General features: G+C 40.3%; 1 protein-coding gene across 3 annotated transcripts in view; it reads left to right on the top strand.

Moving 5' to 3' along the window:
• The window catches only part of Slc2a13 (solute carrier family 2 member 13), a 297,525-nt gene that overhangs the window by 59,344 nt on the left and 211,458 nt on the right, over positions 1-26,723 (top strand). For all 3 annotated transcript variants that reach the window (XR_012909606.1, XR_012909605.1, XM_075960405.1), the window contains exons 2-3: positions 1,127-1,286; positions 21,746-21,954. Coding sequence is in view for 1 of the 3 variants with exons in the window: in XM_075960405.1 (XP_075816520.1) it covers positions 1,127-1,286; positions 21,746-21,954 (369 nt within the window). In the remaining 2 variants the exon portion in view is untranslated. The remainder of the gene's footprint in view (positions 1-1,126; positions 1,287-21,745; positions 21,955-26,723) is intronic.

The following is a 26,723-nucleotide window of genomic DNA, read 5'->3' as shown; positions in this document are numbered from 1 at the left end:
TAAAAACAGTTCTACATGGGTCTGTTGTGCAGTTTTGATGTTCAATCTAATTTTGGGATTGTTTAATATGTCTAGAGACATAAATATTGAAGTTAAATAAATAACAATATAAGCAGTTTACTGATCACCTCCCCAGCCCCATAACGCCCACTCATAAGTGGCTTTTAGACATAAAGCAAGAAAACCAGTCCATAATTTCCAATCCCAGAGAACCTAGAGAGCAATGAGGACCCTAAGAGAGACATACATGGATCTGATCTACATGGGAAGTAGAAAAAGGCAAGATCTCCTGAGTAAATTGGGAGCATGGGGACCATAGGAGAGGGTTGAAGGGGAGGGGAGAGGAAGGGAGGGGAGCAGAGAAAAATGTATAACTCAATAAAATCAATTAAAAAGTCATCTGTTTTTCAGAACTGCAGATTCCCAAACATTCCATCATTTTAAGTTGCCTCAGAAATATAGGAGTGGGCAATTGAATGACTTAACTTATTATTAAAACATTCTTATCAGTAAACCAATTTAAAGCTTGGTGTGTCTCTTCTAAATAAAGACTTCGAATGGTTGTTATAAATTATTGAATAGTATTTTATTCTCACTGTTGTCTGATTACATTTCCATATAGACTAAAATAATTTAGCAATTGCATCATTTTTCTGGAACATAATTTTATATCTACAGTCTGTAAAATTGTAAAGCATATTTATCCCTTTAACGTCCTTGTAGGATTGTTAATGTGCTTCTGTATGTGGGCTTTGAAATGACAGTGTGAGCTGAGAATTTGGGAGGTAGAGGCAGGAAGATCAGAAGTTCAAGGTCATTCTTACTTACCTACTGCTTTCATGACCAGCTACATAAGACCTCACTAAATAAAATAAAATAAAAATAAATTACTTTAAATAATAGTATATAAAAAAACAGTATTCGGAGATTGGAACCTCACATACTTCTTTCCTTATATGCAGTTCCCCCACGTCAGTCACAAACAAAATCTTGAGCCTGTGATAACCTGAGTCCAGAGTAGAGTGAAAACTTGAACTGATGTGTGCGTTTTAACCCAGCATGGGTAAGTGTAGTGACGACAGAGCTTGCATGAATGTCTCACGTTTGCTTTGGTTCTTCCCTGCAGGCCTTGCTTCCATGACAGTGCCAGTGTACATCGCTGAGGTTTCTCCACCCAACTTGCGAGGTCGACTGGTCACCATCAATACCCTCTTCATCACAGGGGGACAGTTTTTTGCAAGTGTTGTCGATGGAGCCTTCAGTTATCTGCAGAAAGATGGATGGAGGTTGGTAAATAGTTCTTATCTTGGATTCAGATAAACTACAACGCTGAGGCATTGGAAAAATTGAGATATCTTGAATCATTGTAGTTCATTTCTAAGGAGGTGGCATTCAGCAAAATTGAAAGTAGTCAAGTAATACTTATTTATTTTAATGATAGACAAGAAACCTCCCATTAAGAATTGATATTTGCAGAAGACTGGCTTTTCTAAAGCACTTTGGTGATATTTCTCATACTGTGTCTAGTCTTTTACACATTTAATAATGTAACAGATATACGTGGGTTTTTTTTTGAGTTACAGGAGTGACTGAGAAGCTGTTTGTAAATTGCAGATGTAGATTCCTTTTGGGGAAGAAAAAGCATTCTCATGCTGAAGAGAGTGTCTATAAAAAGGTGTCTAACTAAAATTAAAATATAAAATTATTCATTGATCAAAATTTAAATCGAAATAAATGAGAATGATAATATGAAGATAAATGTTAAAGCTAAATATGTGAATCATATTTGTACAAACAAAATTGCGTTAAAGCTTGAAGGTGAGAACACAGGATTTTTATTCGTTGCTTTATAGTGTTTGAAACAACAGATTCGTCTAAGTATTCTAGGGAATTGTTACTAAAAGCACACCAGGCTGTGCAGTATTGCTTAACTTATCGTTGTGTCTTCGCTTACTATAACAGATGCTCTTTCAGCATGAACTGTGTAGGAATATTCCGTAGGAACATCGATTGAGAGATTGGGCCCTGGCTTCTACAGTGTTTGTGATGGTCAAGCAGCTCAAGGGGATGGTTCCAGTGTGGTGGGGACAGGAAGACCTGAACTGCATTACCAACAGTACCACAAGCCATGTGGCTTAGGAGAAGCTGTGATAAAGCTTTATGAGAAGTCACTGGAAGTCAGTGAGGGTCTGCCTCTCTCAAGGTTCACTAAACCAAATACACAACTAGAATAAAGATCTGCTCTCTAGCTTTTGCCTGCAGAGGTCGGTCTCTACAGACTTTAACATGGCTGGGAAATTGATGTAGAATCTTTGTTTTTATTCTTTTCTACTTTGTAGATGAAAAGAAAGAGGAAGTTTGTTGCTACTCCTGTTTTAATTTGTTTTTTTTTTTTTAGCTTTGATTTGAAACTTACAAGTCAATGCTTACATGTGCACATACAACTCTAAGTTGTCTATTGTATTTTGGTAAACTTTTATTGTGATATATATATATATATATATATATATGTAATATCTGTAAGATTTAGGCCACGTTTCTACTGAAAGGCTAATCACTTAACATTTTTTCAGTAGTGGTTAAGATATCAAGGAGGATCATACAGTTTACGAGTGTGGGGTACTACTGTAAAGGTGGAGTCACTGGGGTAAGCCTTTTATTACCCCTTAAAGGTGGGCGATAAAATCCAACCCAAATCCAAATCTGTCTTCTACTGCTCCTTCATTGCCTACAGATCTGGGACAAATCATACTGTCCCTTTGAGCTTAATTTCCTACCCAAAATGTGGAAGCAAAAAAATAAAACACTTAACTTTGTGAGATCATTGCAGAAACTAAAATATTTTATGCATAACCTATTTGTAGCACCGAACCCAGTGCTTGGTAAACAGTAGGCACTTCATAAATGAGTTTCATAGTTCTCTACTGTTCTGATGCCACCATCACTATGTCACAAGAGAAGCTAAAGGAAAACAAACGCTTTGTGGTCTGTATTTGCTTGTGGCTGAGGGTGTAGCATAGGATGATAGAGAAAATCCCTGGAGAGGGAAAATGACTGTAACTGTTGTGGGTACGTAATCCTAGCCCCAAATCCAAATCGGTCCTTCAACTGTTTCTTCATTACCTACAGATCTGGAACAAATTGTGTAATCCGTCTGAGCTTAATTTCTCCCCAAGCATGTGGGAAGAAATTGACCATACCTTATGCTGTGGGTATATAAGGTAGCAAATACTAAGAAAACAGCTGAATTTCTAGTACCTAGTGTTATCAGCTGGATATGCAGACATCATTTTTTCTTTTCGAGACAGGGTTTCTCCGTGGCTTTTGGTTCCTGTCCTGGAACTAGCTCTTGTAGACCAGGCTGGCCTCGAACTCACAGAGATCTGCCTGCCTCTGCCTCCCGAGTGCTGGGATTAAAGGCGTGTGCCACCACCGCCTGGCAGACATCTTTTTTTTTTAAAGATTTATTTATTTATTATATATATAGCATTCCTTCCATGTATGTTTACATGCCAGAAGAGGGCATCAGATCTCATTATAGATGGCTGTGAGTCACCATGTGGTTGCTGGGAATTGAACTCAGGACCTCGGGAAGAGCAGTCAGTGCTCTTAACCTCTGAGCCACCTCTCCAGCCCTGCAGACATCTTTTTTAAACTGAAAAATTATAGGTGAACTGTAATTATATTTTCATTGTTTTTATTTTTGAGATAATATATTCACATCATTTCTTCATTCTTTTCCCTTCCTCCAAAACCCTCCCATATACCCTTTCTTGTTCTCTTTCAAATTCATGGCCTCGTTTTATAAATTGTTACTATGCGTGTTTATATACATTACTAAATATATAAATACAACCTGCTCAATCTATATGTTCCTTGCATATATATTTTTATAGCTGACCACTTAATATTGAGTAACTAATTGGTGCTTTCTTCCCTATTTTCCCACTCAGCATTCCTGAGTTGCCTGTAGTTCTTTATGCACGGTTGCAGCCTCATGCCCTTTCCCCATCTGCTTCAGCATGTTTATTGATGTCATCCTCCAGCAGTCAGGTTTAGTTTGTGTTGCTGAGACTTTGTCGTTTCTGACAGTCACTGGAGACACAATCTCACATTCCTCCGGTTCTTACAATTTTTCTACCCCCTCTTCAGCAATGATCCGTGAGCCTTGTATGAAGGAACCGGGTTGTCGGATTATCAGCTGGGACAGGGTTTCACAACTCTGCACTTTGATTGGCTGTGATTTTCTGTAGTGATTTTCTTTCTTCTTTTGCAAGGAGAAGTTTCCTTGACAGCGACTGAGGATGACACGCACCATAAGAACAAAGATTTAGAAAATAGTAGGGACAATGCTGGTTCAGTAAAGTAGCAGTTGTAGGTTCTCCTCCAAGATCCATGACATCACTAGCCCTGGATCAAGCGAATGCTACAGTATTAGGCACACTTTCCCTCTTTTTGTGTGGGTCTTAAGTCCAATTAGAGAGCTGTTGGTTACCAACAAGGTGTGTGTGTGTGCCACTAATGTATTCTCAGAATTATTGTGCCATGGTGGTTATTATAGTTCCTATGTCTCATGGCTGGGCAGGACCGTTGGTTGCTTTTCTCCGTTGGAAGCTTGTATGATACCTTCTAGTATTGTGAAAGCTAATCCTCAGTGAGGAGGGTTTCAGGTCAGATCCAGTTTGGGTCTTCTGGGCCCTGTGTCTGAAGTCTGAAGAACATGGTGTCTTTAACAATAGGGACATACCTTCCACCACTGGGGGTGACTGAGGCCAATAGCAATGGCTTACAATGTTTTGGGAGGTTCTTAGAGGAGTCTGACCAAAGTTTCAAAAGAGGGGCTTCTCATGCTTGGTGTTGGGGTATTTGTTAGATGGCCTTTAGCTCTTGGAGCGAACATTGTCTACACAGATGGGAAAATGTCATTTACACTATATGTACCCCTGTCAGTCAGAGCCAGTCACATCTAGTCAAAGAGGGAGGGGATAAGGAGGAGCTTTAGCCATCTGGAAATTTAGTAGGGGCAATGGAAGGCTAGTCTGCAATGGGGTGAACAGAACTTTGAATCCTTTAGTGGCATAGTTTTATCTTGTTTTTTTTTAATTAAATAGTTATCCATTGTTTTAAGAACATTTTAAGTTTGATTTTACTTGCAAGTCTCAGATAATTTTAGCATACATTTTTATTCTTCAATTTTAATGCATATGAGTCCCCTTACATAATTTTTCAAAGAAACTGATTGTATTGGTGAAGTGGTGAGCTTTCCTCTCTTCCAGAATCACTCCCTTGTTATTACCAGTTTTAAAAGCCTCATCAGTGAGATGTTATTTGAATGTTAATTGAAAGAATGTTATTTGTATATCATTTGGAAGGTAATGCTTTCTGAAAACAAATTCATGCTCAAGAAATGTCCTTATAATTTGTGATAATTAGTAATTACTGAATCTATATAAAATAATATAATTTGAGTTAAGCTCTATCATAAAATCATTAAATTACCATTTTAACCAGAATTAATTTGGAAAACATATTAATTATGGGTTAATAGCTTGATAAAATTACAAATCTGAATGCTTAAGATGACTATAATATGCTACTGATAGAATCAATACATAGAAGATAGATAAAGATATTCTAGTGTACCAGGAAATAGAGATGAAGGCTCACTTTCATGGTGTGAGTTGATTAGTCTAAGGTCTCATATCCTCACGTAGCTGGTAAATTCAGCAGTGGTGTTTTTGTATGGACTGAGTGAGTGAATAGCTATGAAAATTCTTTAAAAACTCTTAAATGATATTAAACAGTACTTGCTGTTTTTTTTTTTCAGAAAGCATTAACTTCAGCCTCTATATTCATCTAATCCTGTTAATAAAAAGCACTCCCACCTTCAGTTCTCTGAGTCTCCCCAAGTAAAAACTAAATGAAGGCTGGCAATGACAAGAGAGGTTTGTAGAAGACAAAGCTCCCTGAAGAAGACCATTCTACACCATGGACAGAGTGAAAAAAAAATCTGTTAATGGCCAGAATATAGAGGATCTTGAAAGAAAATATCTGTACAATAGCATCATGGTAGATACACTCCTATATATTGGTCCAAACTCATGGACTAGATTCTTTCAAGAATGAACTATGGGTAATGTTGATCGTACATACAGTTGACTGATTCATCATATGAATGTTCCACATTGGTGAAGATGTTGATAAGAGGGGAGGAAGCATGTGGGGAGAGTAGAGGTGTGTGGGAGACCTCTGTACCTTCTCATCCATTGTAAGATGACAGTAACGAAGCAGGCACATTGAATGGATTTATGCATTTGTGGTTTGCACATTAGTACTTGATAGATCAACAGATAATGCATTCTTTTTATTCTTAGAACAATCACTAGAATATAGTAAAGGAAACAGCTAAGAAGCCATTGTAAAGATTAATAAAGAATACTTAAAATAGGTTGATATGCTATAGAAATGTAAGGTAGTAAAAGTGCAGGTGTAAATACCAGACGGGGCAGATGGAAAGCACATAGCTAAACAGTGCACTTAAAATGTAGCTTTAGCAAGATACCTCATATTAAATGTTAAAAGGTAGATCTAGAAGCATAAAAGCTATCACTGTATACCCAAATGAGGACACAAATAGACACTGCCTAAAAGGTAAGTATTGTGTGCATTAGACAAAAGCGTAAAAAGATGGGAATATGGAAATAAAACTGGGGTACTGTGGGATTTGCAGAGTGGACTAGAGTGCTGTCAGTAGAGCTTAGGGTGGGTCATAATGATCAAGAGCCCGTTTGCCAGGAGCACCAGCGATGATAACAATGTGGAATACATGGTGAGAGCTTCAAAATAGGGAAATCAAAAGGGACTGGGTGCTGGTTACCTAACATCATGCAAGCGTGTGATAGTGTACAGATGCATACTTCAAAATGACAAAAATGGCAAAATGTGTGCTTTATCTCAATAAAAACTAGTAGCATGGGAAAACAGGCAAATCTAGATACTATTCTGAGGTTTTTAAATATTTTATTGCCAAAGAATAGAACAGTTAAACAAAACAGGTAATATATTATAGAAACCCTATAATATCATTAAGTTCCTTGTCTTTTGATTGACTTTTGACTGCCACATTCAACAATGTTTATAATTTGTCAAATTTCTCTCAGGCTTTCTTTGCAAACACTGGCCAGGTGCTGAGTATGAAGTCCATGTTAGTAAGGTTTTAAATAAAGAAATTATATTACATTTTGAACCTATCTGTTTACATTATTAAATTAGAAATTAATAACCATAAAATTGTTAAGAAAGTCCCAAATATTTAGAAATTGAAGCACTATGTTCTAAGTAACCTATAGATCTGTGGTGGTTTGAATAGGAGTGTCCACTGTAGGGTTTTATGTTTGAATATTTACTCCTTAGTTGGTGGAACTTTGCAGGGACGGATTAGAAGCTGTGGCCTTGTTGGAGGAGGTGTGTCACTGGGGAAGGCTTTATGGTCAATCATTCCCAGTGTCTTTTTCTGCCTCCTACTTCAATCACGATGCAAACTGAGGTGTTCTCACTGCCGTGCTTAGTTCTGTCATTGTGGACTCTAAGCCTCTAAAGTCATAAGCCCGAATTAAATACTTTTTTTTATAGTTACCTTAGTCATGGTGTTTTATCCAAGCAAGAGAAAAGTAATTAGGACACATTCTAGGGAAAACTGGAAAAAATTAAATTGAAAATAAAATCTAATATATATATATATATATATATATATATATATATTACATAAAACACATAGTTTTAACTGATGATCTTAGATAAAGGGCTTAAAGTCATAACCTAACTAAGAAACTAGAATAATGGCAAGTTGGATGGCTCACACATTTAAACCTAGCACTGAGAGGCAGAGCCAGGCAGATGTCTAATTAGTTCTAGGCTAGAAGTTCTGCACAGTGTGGTCCAGACCATAGGAGACCCTGTCAGAGAAGGAAGAGGAGGAGAAAGATGAGGTGGGGAAAGGGGAGATAATTGTTGATGCTGTGAAAACTCAAAAGTAAGGATTAGAACAGTAAAACAAGTAGAAGGTATAATAATAGAAAGACAGTGGAGCTGATTTGTGAAAAGATTAATAAAATTAATGAGATTGTTATGACTCATTTTGCTAAGAAAAAAACCCAAAAGCTTCCATTATTAATTCCAAGAATAAAAGAGGGTGTGCCATTCCTCTGGATATTAAAATACCATTACAATTTTCTAAGCAGTAACTTTAGCAAGTTGGAATGGGCATGCTACTTTACAGTCATACTTTATCAAAAATGCACAGCAGCTAAAAGGAAAATACAAAATTCTTTCCATTTCTAAATAAATGTAAGCATGACTCTTTGACCACCAGCCAGATAATTTCACTGGCAAGTTCTAGAAAAGATTGAAAGCAGTGTTTCTCTCACTCAAGGTTGTGGATAGGCACTTTTTCCCATCTATATTCCAGCCCAGGTCAGTGAAAACTAAGACTTACTGCCTAAAAGCAACAGAAACAAAAGTAGCTTGTGCTCCATGGGTCTATGTGTCATCAACAAGCAAACTAAATGACAGGCACATAAATCTTACCAGCCATTAGCCCTGGCTATAATGATCAACTGGCAAAGAGTGAGTGTAAAGGAAGTTTCTTGGGTGGTAGAAATGTTCTTGTCTGTTCTGCTGTTCACAGGGTTCATTCATTTCCTGATAACTCATGCAGAGTTCCTTGCATGGCTTTGATACCCAGTACTGGGGAAACGTTACCACGAGCCTCATACTGGTTCCCTCACATTATTCCTTTCCTTTGCTTTATTTTTGTCTTTTTCGGACAAGGTCTCAAGCTTATTATGCCGCTGAGATAGCCTTTGAATGGATGATCCTCCTGCCTCCACCTCTGAAGTTCCCGGAATTATAGACATGTGCCAAATGTCTAACTTTCCCATGCAAACAGCCTCCATAGAAAAAAGTCTCCTGATATTTGTCGTTTTTAAAAGTCCCAGCATGCAATTAAATTGCCTTATTTTTGTTCAAAATTTTTGGTACATAGACTCTATGACGTAAGGGGTATGTATCATCACATACTTCTCTAATCTCTAGTTGTAAACTGCATGAAAGATTGTCAGAGGCTTGGAGAAATCAATCAATATCTCTCTGTGTCACACACACACACACACACACAGAGAGAGAGAGAGAGAGAGAGAGAGAGAGAGAGAGAGAGAGAGAGAAAGAGACAGAGACAGACACACACATGCAGAGAGAGACTTGTTAGAACGATGGAGCATCCAAACTGCCTAGGCTCCCCCAAAGCCAGTACGTGCAGTAGGATCAGGGAACCCTGATTGCTCTTCGAGCAGATGAGGGAGGGGGACTTGATCGGGGGAGGAGGAGGGAAATGGGAGGCAGTTGCGGGAAGGAAGCAGAAATCCTTAATAAATAAATAAATTTAAAAAAAGAAAGATGGAGCATTAATTGTTGTGGGGAGCTGCGGGTTGCATTCCTTCAGCCCTGCTCCTAGCCGCCTAGCTAGCTTATGCCCCGAAATAACAACACACAAACTGTATTCTTTTAAACACTGCTTGGCCCATTATATCTAGCCTGTTCTCAGCTAACTCTCGCACCTGGACTAGCCCATTTCTAATAATGTGTGTAGCACCCCAAGGTGCACTTATCGGGAAAGATTCAGCATATCTGACCTGGCGGTTTGCTTCATCATGTCTGCCTGGGAGAGGGGAGTATGGCCTCTGAGCTCACTTCCTTTTCCTCCCAGCATTCTGTTCTGTTTACTCCTCCCACCTATGTTTTAACCTATGAGGGCCAAGCAGTTTCTTTATTTTTTAACCAATGACCTTCCTCCATCAATTAGTTGTCAAAGAAACTGTCCTGTGCTATCCTATGAATTTGGTGTAAGTCTTCATGTACTTTGCCAGTTAGTTTGAAACTAACATGTACAGAATGCCTCATTGATTTCAACAGAGTCAGTCTGTTTCTGTCAGAGTATGTCTGTCTACTCTAACCACAAGACTCTAAGTAACATTTCCCAAGTCACCAAATACTGATAGAAGATTTTAGGGTTTTATTTCCCTGTAAATCAAGCACTCTTCATCACATTTATTTGTTTATTTGGTGGTGTTTGTTTTATAAGTACACATAGAATCTGTCTTGAGGTCACAGAATCTGTCTTGAGATAGCACAGACATTTGCTTATTTGCTGATCATAAATCAGTAGGAAGTAAATTGAAATATTCAAGGTATGACATGTAGAGACATTTTCTTTATGCAGCCCCCTTCCCAGTCCTTGTGTCATTAGCTAACATGATTGTCATATGTCAGTCAGCAGTGATGATCTTCCACATGGTCTTTGGTGGCAAGGGAGAGTTAAGTTAAGGCAGCAAAATCTCAGTTTGGCAGCTTTCTAATTTTAAAATTTACCGATACTTAAATTTTGTTTATGTGTGCATGTGTGTGCGTGGGAGGCCAGAGGAAGATGTTGAACCCCTTGGAGCTGGAGTTATGAGCAACTGTAAACCTTCTGATATGGGTGTGGGAACCAAGCTCGGGCCTCTGGAAGAACAGAAAGCATTCCTAACCAATGAGTCATTTCTCTTGCCCAATTTTCTTATTTCAACTGCATACTGTTAAAATGGAGTTATGAGACAATAACAGAAATTCAAAAACCCATCATCAAGTAACTTTCTGTAAGATAGAATATATCAGGTGACTAAAACCCCAGTGTTATCTTTTTGGCAATGTTATTGTGTAGCTATTTTCCCACTGGTCTATGATAGAGTACTCTCAGTAAGCAGATCATTCATACAGTTATTGCTGAAGTATATGAGAAGTAGGTGAATGCCCACAGCCAAGGAACATTGAGTAACTAGCTCTGAATGCAGAGCTGCACAGACAATATTCCTGGGTGCTGGTTTCAGGGATCTGGAGTTACTCTACTCTGTTTGAACTAGAAAGTTTATTTTTCAGATTTATGCAGCATTGTACCGTCTCTGATTAAGTTTATTTGCTGTGCTTGGTGATGAGCCTAGTTCTTGGTCTTTCATATACATTCAGAAGATTTTCTTTTTGTCGGATAAACACTGAGTATTGACTCAGAGAGAACATAAAAAATCCTGGTGTGGCATTCTAAGCTAACATAAATCTTCACTCAGTGGATTTCAAAGAATCTACTGACTCTAACAGACTCTTTATTTTCAGTGAAAAGAAAAAAAGTTTGTTTACTGTTATTTGTGAAGGCCTGCCAACTTGGAAGCATACATGCTCCAGGGTAGTGTGTGAATTGTTTTGTGAAGCACCATGAAGCCCACAAAAATGAAGGAGGTTTTGGGAATAAAACATAGATAGTGTCTGTCTGATTATTTATAGTAATCTTGTAATTTATTTGAGCCGTCCAGATTGATCTAGCGTGGACTTGATTTGTTAATGAGCAGCAAGTGGGTATAAGCACAAAGTTGAAATGAAACAGTTATGACTGCAAAACTAATTTTGTTACTTGATTATATTTTTTCCACGCTCACATGAACAGTACTGGATATTCTTAGACAATCTTCTTTAAGGCCTAACTGTACTCAAGACACACTTTCAAAGACTGTCACTAAGGATCTTTTTAGACTTGCGAAATCCCACCAAGATTTTCTGTGGCCGTGGAAATAGGCAGAGGTTTGGGGCTTGTGGCTTTCAGAGAGTGTTTGTTTGAGCACTCAGTGCTATGGAAGGGAGGCATGGCAAGGGGGGCTGCAGCAGGAGTTTGTGTCTGGCATCCTGCAATTGCAGATGAGAAACAGAGAGAAGCTTAGACTAGAATCTGGGGTTAGGCCAGTCTTCTGGGCCTAATAATCCAGTCTCCCAAAAGGCCCTCAGATGTGTCTCCTACCTCACCCACCACCTGGGTGCTAAGAGTTCAAACACGTGGACATGTGGGAGATTTCATATTAACCCTAACATTCTGTCCTCAGCTTCTATGGTTTGTCACAAAATGTGTAATACATTCAGTCCAACTTTAAAAGTCCCTATAGTCTTAGAGTTCCAATTGGTCAAAAGGTAGTATAGTTTAAGATTCTAGAAAATCTAACTTTCTACCCCCCTTTAAAAAAAAAACAGCAACGAAACAGTTACTTACTTCTAACATACAATCATACGGAGTAAAGCTTCCTGTTCCAAATGGGAGGACGGAGAAATAGAGATCTAAGAATGACTGACACAGCAGGTTGAATACCTAGCCTTGTAGAACCATGTTAGCATCTGCGACTTGTGCTAGAACCTTCTGAGTTTCACTTGCCTTCAGTATCTGCACCTCAGGGGCCTGTGTCATAAGTGGCCACTCTTGGACTATCTGTGCCTGCCGTTTTCCACTATGAAGACTCTTGTTTCTACTGTCTCCAATTGCCTGGGCCTACAATGCAATTTAGGCTCTACCTTCTCAGCTTAATACAGCGGCCTCTCCCTGCAGGGAACTTGCTGCCATGCACGAACTGAAGTTGGGGGCTTTTGAGAAACCTGGTAGAAGCCACTATAACCTCATGTTCATCTTTTATGCCTGCAATACAGTACTATTCAGACAACTGTTGGAAGCTATTCGGGGCTGTGGACCCCTGGATCCTCAATTCCCTGTGATCTGCTTGCTTTTCCTGTGTTTGCAGCTGCTCTGAGCAAAACAACTTGTTTCCCTCTGCTTAGAGCCTGCTGCAGCTGCTCTGAGCAGGAGACCCTGGTAGCAGAGGAGTGGCTTCCGGTTCTGTAGCTGAAAGAGCCCGAGAGCTGGGTGCAGCTATCAGTTGAGGATCCCTATATAAAGCTTCCCCTGAGTTCAAAAAAGTTGGCACTCTTGTACCAAAAGTGACCCATGTCTCTGTCTCCCTGTCTCTCTCTCTATTTGTGTGCCTATGTGTTTTTAAGTCTCCAAGCTTAGTTCCTGGCTCAACCGGTCCTGCAGTGACCTGGGAGCTACAGGACTATTGGGAGCTACAGGCGGAGTACCATATAGCACTCAGCACAGACGCCTGAGGTCTAACATTCCCAATTCCACTGTCAACTTCAGATGTAGTCAGAACCCTTCTACCATAGCCATAGTGAAGTGACCTCTGGGCTCCTACCTGGCTAAACCTAAGAAAACATTTCCATAGGTGCTGAAATCAGTATGCATTGAAAGTTTTTGTTCAAATGGATTTCATTTTTCTATGCGGGAGCCTCCCGTGGCGGTGTTCTTGCCTCCCTGGCACACTTCCTATTCCCCAGTGAAGAAAGGTATGGTTTTGACAAAATGAGTTTGGGAAACATGCGGAGTTGTTGCTTGAACTGCACACCTTTATGCTCTCCGGGTCACTAGGGTAATGGGCCAAGTAGCTGTGTCATTTGAGTGTTTTTATTTCTTCAAGTGGACTATGATCCCTTTCCTCAGTTGAAGGAAGGTCTTCAAGAGCTACAAAAATAATTACATACAGATCAGTTTGAAAATATGCTACAGTGAAGGTCCTTTAGCTATGATGGTTTTCTATTACAGCTTGACTTCTATTTAAAATTATGTGTGTGTGTGTGTGTGTGTGTGTGTGTGTGTGTGTGTGTGTGTGTGTTAGGAAAAAGTACTAAGACAAGCCGCTCTGCCAAAGCAAAGAAATCCAATTAGATCAGATTAAACCAAATTAAAATGCCCATTGTTTTATTAAATACAGCGCTCTCGGGTGGCTGGGCACTTGGCGAGGAGACGGGAAAGCGGGGAGCACATGCAAACCCGGAACCACATGTTCCTCCTCTGGGAACCCACTTAAATACCCTGTGGGAGTGGTCCTGACCCTTCCCAGGGAGGGGTCAGGACGTGGCATGCTGGGATTTGGAGTCTAGACCAATGCAACTCCCAGGCCAGGGAGCTGGGATGGATGCCAGGGGCTGGGGTTACACTCCTGACTTAGCAATATGTATGTACGTATATTGTATGGAGTTCTATTACAAGTGATCACAACCATTTTTCCACATTATTTGAGTGGTGGAAAGACAAAAGAGGAAAGGAGGAAGAGAATTAGATTGTGAACGTACAATGTAGCTCTATATACAATTCCCTCTGAAAGGCTGAGGCTGGGAGAGAATTTCACTAGACTCAGGTTGCAAAATAAAATACAAATTAAAAACAGCTTTGGGCCGGGTGGTGGTAGCGCACGCCTTGAATCCCAGCACTTGGGAGGCAGAGGCAGGCGGATCTCTGTGAGTTCGAGACCAGCCTGGTCTACAAGAGCTAGTTCCAGGACAGGCTCCAAAACCACAGAGAAACCCTGTCTCAAAAAACCAAAACCAAAAACCAAAAAAACAAAACAACAACAACAACAAAAAAACAGCTTTGGATCTATCATGTCTGTCTTGTGTAACTTTGTTTTTCTCCCAATGATTTTTTTTTCAAAAAAATTGTTATTTCTATCGTTTCCTATGTAATTTAAAGGGACATTTCTGGAGGCTGAGGCCGGAGATTGCCAATTTGAGGCATGCTTGAGCTGCCGAGGGAGACCCTGTGTCAGAGAAACAAATCTTCTTTGAACTGGTGGCTGTCCGTGCTATGGTGATCCCTTCGGGAGCTTCCAGTTTAGTCCAGAGGTGTGCTGATAGAATAATGTGGTCTCGTTTGTGGCTAGCTGCTCTGTTCCTGCTGGCTTGCAGTTACCCAGCCCGATGGGGGACACTGTCACACAGTGTGCCGAGGATAATTCAGAATGCTCGCCACTCTCCATTTTCTGCCTTTGCTTCAGGGTTTTAGGTGCATAGGTGTGAGTGAATCCTTGGAATTCTTTAAACCTGAAGTTGAAGTGAATGAATGCAATTTTTTTAATGAGTTCAGCATGACTAATTACTAAGTGATTAATGAAAATTTATTATAGATTGGCTCATAGTAAGTCCATCTAGGGGCCAGACTGCCTGGATTTCATTTGTATCTTTTACCCCTTCTAGCTATGGTTTTCCTTGGTGTTTCAGATCTGGAAAGTGAGGTTAGTCATGGCAGTCGTAGGATTGCTATGAAAATAGTGGGTCTCCTGTATATTCGGATCTGTAAAGGGAGGTTGGTAGTGGCAGCCCTGGGATTGTTATGAAGATGGTAGGTGTCCTGTATTTTGGAGTCTTTTGAACAGTGCTCAGCACATAGCTGGTGTCCTTTGTCAGCTCCTATTGCTGTTGTACAGTGTTCTGTGAGCCAGCTGCACATGGACATTCCAGTAGATTTTCGTGTATTTGGGAAAGACAAAGGCTATGAATCATGTTCATGAACCCACCATGGCCTACTTCATGGCCTAGTACTGTGGACTGCAGAATCCTGTGCCTTAAATGGCCTCCTGTCAGAAGATTCTGGAGTTGCACAGGTAGGAGCAGTGTGATGCCCTTGAAGCAATGGTGTAGTTCGGTGAAGGGCCTGTAAGATGGTCGCAACTGGGGCACATCTGATCCCTGAGAGGCAGCTGGGGCCCAGCAGCGAAGGATGTAGGATTCTCAGAGAATCAGTCCTTTGGAACTGAGAAATGAGTTTACTCTGAGTGAGAAGGGCTTGTCCTACTTGGGCTGACAACATCTGGAAGTATCGCATCATCCTGACGGGTCTTAACTCCAGACTTCATTTCCTGGTAGGCAGGTGGTGGTGGGACCATAGCTGAGACCCTGCTAACGTCTAGGTCGGTGTATTTTAAAAGCTATCTTGCCATAACACTAAGGGTATTTTGAAGTTTCAAAACTCATCAGTGCTCCCATTTTCTTTTTCTAGAGTCAGGCAGTTTTTCTCTTATCAGCCTGTGGTACCTCTTTACCTCCTAAAGATAAATGGTTTTTCCTTGAGATCGCGGGTGTTTGTTGTTCATTTTTACCGCTGGGATTTTAAAATGTTTAGATCTGTGGTTCTTGGCCTCAACTGCACATTAGCACCACCGGGAGAGCTTTTAATGAAATAGAATTCTCTGGGCTCAGAGCCCAGACCAATTAATCACAATCTCGGGGAAAGGTGGGGCTTAGCCACTGGTGTATTTAAACTGCCCCCTGGGGGATTCACACACATGAATCCTGGATCCAGAACCCTTGCTGTAGCTTATGCTAATGAGGTAGCCTGGTCGCTAGGGGTTGCCTAGCTTAGTTTTTATCATAGGACTTCTTGTCACTCAGCTGATTCCTAATTTCTGTGGATTTGGAAGATGGACACCCTTTGATACAACTTTGCTAAGTGTGTGGCTCTCTGCTTCATCTTAGTTGACTTTTTCATCAGCATAGCAGCGATCCTCCCTACTCGTCAGTATGTAGGTCTTCAGAAGAATAATTTTACCGCAGAGAAAGATATTGAATAGGTATTCCCGGTGGAGATTAGGAGGGGATATGGCTATAATAGATCTATGTGGGATTGATTGCTCACAAGGCTAGGCACCCCAAGGCGGGGAAATACTCTGGCTAAGTGTCCACCTTGCTAAGTGAACGAGGAACTGCCTATCACATACTTCTCCCAGCAGTGCGAGGTAACAGGACATGGCCCTGTGTGTGCAGATAGTCACTTGACCAGAGGAGTCTTGTGGTTAGTGCACCTGAACTATGTTAACCAGCCTCCAGTTTTGCTAACGAAATGCCTGAGCTAATTCACTTAAAAGGAGAAATGGGTTTGGAGATCTCAGTTTATGATCACCTGGCCGTTCCTTTCTCGCATGGAATGGGACAGAAAGGGATGGTTGGAGTCATGTAGTGACGTGACAGGTACAGACGCAGACGCTGGCCTCTTGGCAAATGAGAAAGAGACAGGAAGCAGCTCTTTCAAGGGCTTCTAGGACCTAACCTATTTGCCTGATGGAAAGACAAGGTCCTCCAGCCACGCCTCCAGAACTTCTCTGCCTCCTGAAGGTTTCGTCGCCAGCCAGTAGCACAGCCAGCTGCTGACCTACATGCTTAGGGTGGCACTGAATAGAACCATAGAATGAAATAGAATCCAGTCCGTTCTTGCTGTTTATATATCCCAGCTACTCACCCACCCTGTGCAGTGGGTTTCTACAAAGCCGTGAATGTTCTTCTCTTAGGATATATTTAATCAGCAAGGATAATTAAAATAGACTAAACAACTCCCCTTATTTTTACTTTTAGAAAGTAAGTATCCAATATTAGTGTGTACAGTATTTTCAGTTTTCTGGACTAGTCTTTGCAAGGAGAAAGACTGGCAGAGGGTGCAGTATAGGCTTAAAGAGTTTTATACCTAGGTTCTTGGAATGTCCTGTTGTAAAGGACTCTGGGTCCATTCTGGCTTCCAGAGCTGACTTATGCATGGGTTAATATTAAGTTTGAATTTTTTTATTATCTTTCTTCTCTTCTCTTTTGTTTCTTTTATGTTTATAAAAGCATTATGCTATGGGGTTTAATAGCAAGTACCAAAGTACAGAGAGTTGTGTGTACATTTTTTGCATCTGAAAAGGATACAAGTTCTGTTTTTACTTTTGCCTGTCTTTAATCATTCAAAGGACAGAAAATGAGATAGGAAAGTTTTCATCTACAGGGTGAATCTTATTTAATCCTTAACCCAATATATTTAATAGATACTAGAAGGTAAAAAAAGTCTGCTCATTTTAGTAATTGACAGTATATAGTATTATTTTTATTATTGCTCATTAGTTGTTTTGGATGCTGAGGGATTGAACCTGGGGCCTTGCTGGTCAAGAGCTCTGAACTACTCCTCTGGCCCAATAGTCCCTCTAAAGTCTTTAAGAAAAGCCGTAACTCCTATTCATTCTCAGCGATAAAATGCTCATTTAAATAAGAAATTTCATCATATACATTAACATCTTAAGAAGTAACCAAACAAATATTTTATTTTTTTTCTGAGTTGATCTCCCTTGTTCTCATCTGAAGACCCTTGCTTGAAGAGAAAGGATCTGATTGTATCTAGAGTGACAGTGGCTTGTTCAGGAAGGGTACTGGGCAAGGAAGTTTGTGGAGCTAAATGGTCTAGAAGACTTGCTACCAGACATAGCGCTACCTGAGTCTAAGGAGAGTTGCCTTCTGTGTAACCACACAAAGGTTTCGGTGCGTAGCTGTTGGCCTTTCAATTCATAGCATACTTACAAGATGCCGTCTATGTTCAAGGTGCTTCATGGGGTAATCCGCTAGGGAGCAAATGTGAAAATTAAGATGACAGAGATGAGGTGGAGGAGCATATCTAAATTGTGATAAAAAATAATATATCCTCTGTGAATTGCACAGAGGGAGCAAGTGTTGGTATAATCGCACAACACAGGCAGTAAAGTCTATATGGTCTACTTCATCCCTCATTCATAAATACTTTGTTCACACTCTGAATGGTTGATATAATTATACAACATAGGCAGGAAAGTCACCATCTGTTCCATCACTCATTCATAAATACTTCGTTTTTTTCACTCTCTTACTTTTTTCTGGTTCTACCTATATGTTTATTTGCAGTTTATAATAAGTGGTATTTTAATATCCAAGTCATGATTTTATTTTTCCTCTATTGTTTTTAGAACTAAAACACAATTGCATAGAAAGAAGTGCCTTATATCATAAGCTTTATCTCTGGGAGTCTTTAAATTGCTTTACTCTAGGGTTAGTGTGACTTTAACAGTAGATTATTTTTGCAATGCACATCAAACCAGGCCCCTTCCAGCTGTAAATGGGGAGGTTAGGGCTGCTTCTGAGCATGGATTGGGTTTCTAACACTCTGCCTTGGAGCGTGTGCGTGGGATCCGTATCCTCAGGATATCCAAAGGTGTCCTATATTTATGGAAATTCCACTTGCAGAGATCTGGGAGTTTAGCTAAGCCAGCTCCTCTAGTTAGGGTTATTAAGAGGCCTTTCTGGAGAGGTCTTGGCATGGGCACCTGAACTCATGCTACAATATTTATTTCTTCTTTGATGAGTTTTAACTACATGCTTATGTGCTGTTTTTCATTTTACCAGCCATTAAGAGTAGACACTTGAAAGAAAATGATAGACAAATAATTTCTTTCTGTTTTTAGCCATTTGGCTACAATTATTTGTTTCTGCCTCTGTTTTTCCTGCTGTAAGCCATTTACTCCTTAATCGTGGTGAACTCAATGCCTCACGGCAAAATGAAATGGAGAAATTACTTTTAAAAAAAGCAATTATTCAAAGAGCAGAAATAACTATTAAGAAATAATTTATCGCAAGGCATTGTAGGTATCTCTGTGATCCTAGCTCTTAAGAGAGAGAGGGAGGGAGACTACAAGTTGTAAGCCAATCAAGGCTGCATATAGCAGGACTATATTCAGACAATAAAGCAGAACAAAACAAAAACTTAACCCAACACAGAAGAAGCAATTGCAGGTACTTAGTCTCATGAAAAGTATGCATCATATTAGAGAACTCTGAGTCCCATGTTAGCTCTCTGCCCTTGTGACAACAGCAGACCCTAGATATTCCACTCTTCAGGAGGAAAGGTCTATTTGGGCTCAAGGATTTTGTGTCAAGGTGGGACATCATGGTGGCAGTTCAGTGTGAAGAGACTTGATCACCTCATGGGTGCTAAGAGGCCAAAGAAGAGAGGAAAGGTCTGTGGTTCAAATAAACCCTTTGAGAGACTTCCCCAGTCAACGAAATTCCCCCCACCATCCCCCACTTCTTAGAGGATAGTCCTCTCCCAATAGCAACATAGCCTGCAAAGAAGCCATCAGCACTGAGCATGTAGGAGACACTTACCCAGACCACAGCAGCTCCATTTTTACCTGCCTTGGAATAATGCATGGAATTTGTTTTGGCAGGAGACACAGAGGTATTAGAAACCATGGTTCTGTGGTGTATGTTAGTATTACACATATATATTGTGGGCTATCGTGGTGCTTTGCATGATTTGTTTGATTTAGAATGTGAAAATATAAATTATGGCATTTGTCTATCACTGCAAAATTATAATGAAAGAAATTATTAGATTTTTTCATTTTCAATTTCAGTACAGCATAAAATAACATTTCTCTTTCAGTGAATAAAATCTGATTAATTATTACATATTGCTGTGTCCCACACAAACACCAAATTCTGTAATGAGTATATACTCAGAGCTGTTGGACTTTGTGGCCTGTGTGTACTTAGTGCGGCTAGACTCTAGAGTAGCAATCTTCAACCTAGGGTTGCTGCCCCTTAGGCACACCTCTAAGTCCAAAATATTTACATTATGGTTCATAACAGTAGCAAAATCACAGTTACAATGTAGCAATGAGAATAATTTTATGGTTGGGGGTCACCACACATGAGGAACTGTATTAAAGGGTCACAGCATTAGGAAGGTTGAGAACCACTGGTCTAGAAAGTGTTCACACGGTGATTATAGGCTCTGCTAAGTAAGTGTGCAGTCATTGCTGTTAGACTCTGGAATGAGTGTGGACGCAGTGCTCTGAGGCTTAGAGGTAAGTGTGCCCTGCTGTTAGAGTCTGGGGAGTGTGCACTCAGTCCTATAGGCTGTGAGGAATGTACCATCTTTTTACACTGGTGAGTGAGTGTACACTCAGAGCTGTTAGACTCTGGCAAGTGTGCACTTAGTGCTGTTAGACGTTGGGGGGGGGGTCACTGTTTTTAGACTTTGATGAATGACTATGCATACAGTGTCGTTAGATTCTATGATGTTCACACAGTTCTGTTAGAATCTTGGGAGTGAAGAATCGGTGATTTTAGGCCCTCTGGTGAAAGAACGTGCCCTCTGTGCTCTTAGGCTCCATGGTGAGTGTGTACACAGTGCTGTTAGAATCCAAGAAGTACACACTCACTATGATGAGTGTGCACTTGGTTATAGCAGACTCTAAGAAGTACATAAGGTGTTTTGGACTCTGTGGTAAATGAGCATACACCAGTACTGTTAGGCTCCATGGTGAAAGAGGATTCAATACTGTTAGACTCAGGTCAGTGTGTGCCCAGTTCTGTTGGATTCTGGTGAGTGTGTATTCAATTCTATTAGACTCTTGTGTAAATATGTATGTTGTGGAATATTGTTTTAACTAGGCAACAATGTGTTCCATTTGTTTATGCCCCAACAGAATATTGAACTGTGTAAATGTATGTTACATTTGTTTATGCTGCCTTTGTTTAACGATGGAAGGATGTGTGTTTAATAACGTAAAGACGTGTTGTATTTGTTTCACCTTGCCTGCCTAAGGCACCTGATTGGTCTGATAAAGAGCTGAGTGACCAATAGCTAGGTAGGAAAGAGGATAGACAGGACTGGCCAGTAGAGAGAGAATGAACAGAAGGAGAATCTAGGCTGGAGAAGAAGGAAAGAGGAGAACAGGAAGAATGAGAGGAACATGCTGGGGGCAAGAAGCCAGGCAGCAGCCACCAGCTTCTTGAGAAGCAGTGAAAGCAAGATATACAGAAAGAAGGTAAAAAGTCCCAAGGCAAGAGGTAAATAAAGAGAACTAGGTTGATTTAAGTTAAGAGAGGTAGCAGAAACGAGCCTAAGCTAGGTTGAGCATTCATAACTGTCTCCATGTTATGATTTGGGAGCTAGTTGGTGGCCCCAAAGAAAGGTCTGGTATATATGTATTCAATACAGTGTTTATATATGGGCCCAACCCTTTGAGATTCTCTGGTGATTGTGGACTCAGTGCTATGAGACTCTTGGAAGTCCATATATCATTTATTTACATTCCTTGTTGAAGGAGTGAGCACTCGGTGCTGTTAGTCCCCGTGGTAAATGTATACTGCGGGCTGTTAGGCTCCACAGCGAATGTGTACGCAGCGCTCTCAGAACAATTTCACAGTGGTGGCGTGTTTCTTATTGCAGGTACATGTTGGGACTTGCAGCAATTCCAGCTGTTATACAGTTTCTTGGATTTCTCTTTTTGCCCGAAAGCCCTCGGTGGCTCATTCAGAAAGGACAGACTCAGAAGGCCCGCAGAATCTTGTCTCAGATGCGTGGCAATCAGACTATCGATGAGGAGTATGACAGCATCAGAAACAGCATCGAGGAGGAGGAAAAGGAAGCTGGCGCAGGTACGTGCATGTCCCGCTGCATGAGACGGAGAACTGCACTGTGCTCTGTTTAGAAATTAAATTGTCTGAGCATTACTTAGCATGGCTTTGTGCCTATCAGCAAACAACAAAAAAAAAATATGTTCAACTTTTAAAATAATATAACAATTGATTAAAAATAATAAAAACAATAGAATAAAGGTAATTGAGACACATTTTAGAGCAACAACAATTAGCATGCCCAACATACTGGTTTCAGTTTTGTATTTAAAAGGTCTCAACTTTGGTTTCGTTCTGCATTAGTTGATAGTTCATATGGGCACAAATGTTAGTTTCCATTCCTGAGAAAATGGCAGACATTCTGTGAAGGTGCTGGTATTTGTCGAACAAGGTATCATCAAATCCTTTGCTCCCATTTTCAGTAGAACTGATGGTTACTTTCTTCCCGCAGCATCCAGTTTCTGCACTGGCAGAAATGAGTGAGCTGTCGTTTACCTGTGTCTGTGCTGAAGCACAGTCACCTGCTGCTGCTGTCTTCTTGCTCAGACCAGAGCCCCGGCTACAGCTGGATTTCTTTCTGAGCACTTAGCTAACATCTGTTGTGTGTCTGGCTGGTGTCGCTAAAGAAACACCTCGGTGCAAAACAAGGAGACTTTCTTACAAAATGAATCTCCTTTAAATGTGTTCAATGTCATGTCCATTTTTAAAAGGACTATATAAACATGTCTACTTAAATTAGAAATAACTTATTTTTTTTCTAGTCTGAATTCTCCCTGTAGTAGTGCCTCAAATGAAATAGGAGGCTTTCTTTTGAATAATCAGTACACTTAAAACCTATGTGCTAATTCTGTGTGATTGGAGTGGGAAACAAAGTGTTAGGGAATATTAAATTACATGCTGTGTAGAATTTATATATTTATTAATTAATAAAAACTCTTCCAGAGGCAAGAACGTTGCTGATTTTTACTATAAACTATTGAGCACAAATCTCTTAAAAAAATTTTGTCCAGTTTTGTTTTGTTTTTTGTTTTCTTGAGATTAGATTTTATGCAGCCCACAATGGCCTAGAGCTCATTATTTAGCTTGGGATGATGTTGAACTCACCCGTTATGCTGACCTTGAACTCTTGATCTTCCTGCCTATACTTCCTAAGTTCTGGGAATGTAGGTGTGTGTCACCAAGCCCAACTTGCACATTGCTTCATTTTTGATTGCTTACAAATCTCTCTCCTTGAGCTGTGCATTTGCTGACAGTGCACACCGACATGTGGCAGTTTTGTGACTGCTGGGAATGTCTAACCCAGGGGACTCTGCAGGAGCTTGAGTCCCTGTGACCGAAGTTATCTACATGCGCTTCTGTTTTTGTCAGCGATTTTTGGAAGCCAAAGAGGGCATCCTTTGGGGATAATAAATAAAAAATGTTCTACCTCCCATCATTGCTTTAGATGGATATTTGGAAAGATTTTTTTAAAAAACATATTGCAATATAATCTACTGAGGCTTATTTCATGTTGGAATCTTCCAAACTTTGAAAGTAATGAGATGAGCCCGTGTCTGGATTTGCAGTGTGCGATGCACTGTCATCTTGCTTAATTTAAAAGTTCAGCCCAGTGCACATGTGCAGAGAAACATCACAAGTATGCCTTGAATGTATACAATACATGTTTTCCTGTGTTAGTTGAAAATTGATAAAAAAAAAAAAACTTGAGCACAAAATCATGTTTACAGAAGCAATAGGCACTGTTACATCTAGGCAAAAGACAGTCTTAACTCTACGTGGGAAGTGGGATCCAATGCAGACTTAAACCAAGGGCCTGGCCCTCTATCTCTCCACAGTCAAGAGGAAAAGACTGGATAGACAGGGGTAATAACGGCTAACTTGAAGGTAATAGAAATGTCCTTGCACAGAGATGATGAATCAGTGTGTTGGAGCATGACCCATTCATCTGTCCATGGAACCTGTGGATGTGATGTGTGAACTATGAGTTCAAGCTAGGAAGCTGTGAGTCGTAGGGGACAGCTTGCTGGAAGACAAACAAATCAGATGTTCCAAGAGGTTAGGGAGATGATGAGGCACCTTCTTTGTTTTTTCAAAGAGGAAATATTTCTTTGGACTTGGGAGCTTAGTTTCCATGGTACCTGGTAGCTCAGTTTATTTTTATGTTTAGGTTTGATTCCATCTCATTCTCCTATTGTGTGTGTGTGTGTGTGTGTGCGTATGCATGTATGTATGTGCATACACACATACATATATACATACACATAAATATTTCTTTTCTTGATCATTTGAGTTTAAACCTAACCTTTAGGTCAGTGGTTCTCAACCTATGGGTAAAGACCATCAGAAAACACATACTTCCAATTGTCGTAGGAACTCCTAACCATAACTTTTTTTTCATTGCTACTTCACAGCTGTACTTTCTCTACTGAGCACTGCCTCAGTTCCTAAAACCATCAGAAATGTGCTTTCCAGTAGTCAAGATCCACTACTTTAGCACACTGGTTCTCAGCCTGTGGGTTGTGACCCCTTCTGGGGACCAAATGACCCTTTCATAGGGCCTAAGACCAACAGTAAACACAGATATTCACATTATAACTCATAAGAGTAGAAAATACAGTTGTGAAATGGCAACAAAATGATTTTATGGTTGGGCATCACCACAACACAAGGAACCGGATTAAAGGGTCGCAGCATTAGGAAGGGGAGAACCACTGTTAAAGCACAATGGTAGATCATGTACCTCACACAAGAAGACATTGGCTTGAGTGTCCAACATTCAGCCTCTCTAGAAAAAGACTTTCCTGAACCAGAAGTGGAACTTCTTTGAGAAAAGTATGTGTAAGTGCTGTTCATCATTCATATTGTGGATGTGTGATGAGACCAGAACAGAACATTCCCTCCAGGTTAAACCCGTTGTCATGACTACACAGAATCTGTGTTTGCTGCGTTGGCAGCATAGCTGGGCTTCCAGGTCACTAAGGAATAGGACTGGATTATAGCGGAGTCTCCTCTCTCCTCCACATGATAGAACAGGTCAACTTCCATCACAGAGTTCAGCGTCTTGGGTCACTTCTCCATTATATGTGGCAGAATTACAACAGGAGAGGTAGTTTCTGTGAAAAGAAGCAGAGGCTGGATTTCCCCGTGTGTTCAACAGGGTTTCCACATCCTATAGGAACAAGAGAGCAAGGTTGGAGGAAATGACAGCTTTGGAAAGCCACCTGGATAGGGATACAGGAAGATGAAAATCTATCCCTGGCTCCCTCCCACACTACTACTCCAAAGGTATCTTGGAAAGACAATAATACATAAAAGAGGACCGGATTCTGAGAGCTCTAAGATCTGAATTACTCAGAGTGCTAGAGGTGTCTGGAGAATGCACTCTGTTGATTAGAAAACACTATGAAGTCAACTTCAATTTAAAGGGTTTTACTGCATGGCAGTGGAGGGCAGGTGTGCCAGTAGACAAAACTTTCTCAAATGAGAAAGAAAAGAGCAACTGTTTACCTACAAATTATGTAGTTGTTTATGGGAAATCAACACTACTGAGCTACTGATAGAGGCCCTGAAAGGGTGCTACATTAGGTCAGATGGTTGAGGCAAGCCTCTAAAGATGTTCATTTGGAAAAGAGAGTGACCTGGCCATCTGCATCATTAGATGAACCAGATTGATGATCGTTCTAAAGTGTAGCTGAGTTTTCAGACTCTCTGTGAGGATCTGACTCTATCCCAGATGACTTCGTATCACTTCTGAATTAGTAGAGATACGATGATTGCATTGAAAGTCCAAAGCAAATCTGAGCACAAATAACACAAATCTGTTGTCAAGAATTAGCTCCTCATTTGTGTTGTATGTGGCTTATTATTTGTTTTCCTAGTTTTTTTTTCATTGCATAGATATGTACCAAGTTGGGAGTTAAATATACAACCTAGACAGGAGCTTTGGAGAGACAGAGGCAATTGTTTCAAGTAGTGATGGTAGACTGAGATTTGAACTTGTCTATTTGACTTTGAAAATTAACAGAAGTTTTCATTGTATTTTGTAAAATTTTATTTGATATTTTAAGTGCATTATTTTAAATACCAACAATTCCTTTTAAATGGATTTGTGTACTTATCACCCCAAGTCTACGCATCCCAGACATGAAGAGTTGGAGTTTCTTGTTTGGGTAGATGTGTTTATCAGGGTATTGAAAATACGGTATCAGTGGCGTTCTTATACTTTACAGAGTGCAAGAAAGTAGAAGTGCGCCTTTCCCCTGTAACAAGGAACAATCATAATCTTTTCTTTAGAAGGCAATCTTCTAAAAACTGACATTTATTTATGTACTTATTTTAGTGTGTGTATGTGTGTGTGTGTGTGTTTATGTGTCTGTTTGTGTAGGTCAGAGGACAAGTGGGAATCAGTTCTCCTTTTCTACCATGTCTGTCCCAAGGATCAATCTCAGGTTGCCCAGGTTGGTGGCAAGTGCCTTCACTTGCTTAACTATCTGGAAGGCAGTTCTGAGGAAGAGTTTTGAGTGTTGAATGCCGTCTGCCCCCTTGTTGATGGGACTCCGGTGACTTTCTGAATTCCGTGTCTGTGTCATTTACTGGAGGATGAGAAGTGTATTTCTGGGAGCCGGTGAAGGAATGCAGAGGCCACCAGTGCCATTCTGTGATGACAGTGGTCCCTGTGCCCTGCGGCAGGGGCCCCATGGACATATAGAGGGTTTCACAAAAAAGAGTGTCTCTCTGCTTTTCCACACTGACTAATAGTGCATACCAATGTGGGATCAGAGCAGGCACAA

Source organism: Microtus pennsylvanicus, chromosome 2, assembly GCF_037038515.1.
Source record: "Microtus pennsylvanicus isolate mMicPen1 chromosome 2, mMicPen1.hap1, whole genome shotgun sequence".
Classification (NCBI taxonomy): Eukaryota; Metazoa; Chordata; class Mammalia; order Rodentia; family Cricetidae; genus Microtus; species Microtus pennsylvanicus.
Note: the sequence above shows the minus strand (reverse complement) of the source record. Positions and strands in the feature narration are given on the sequence as shown.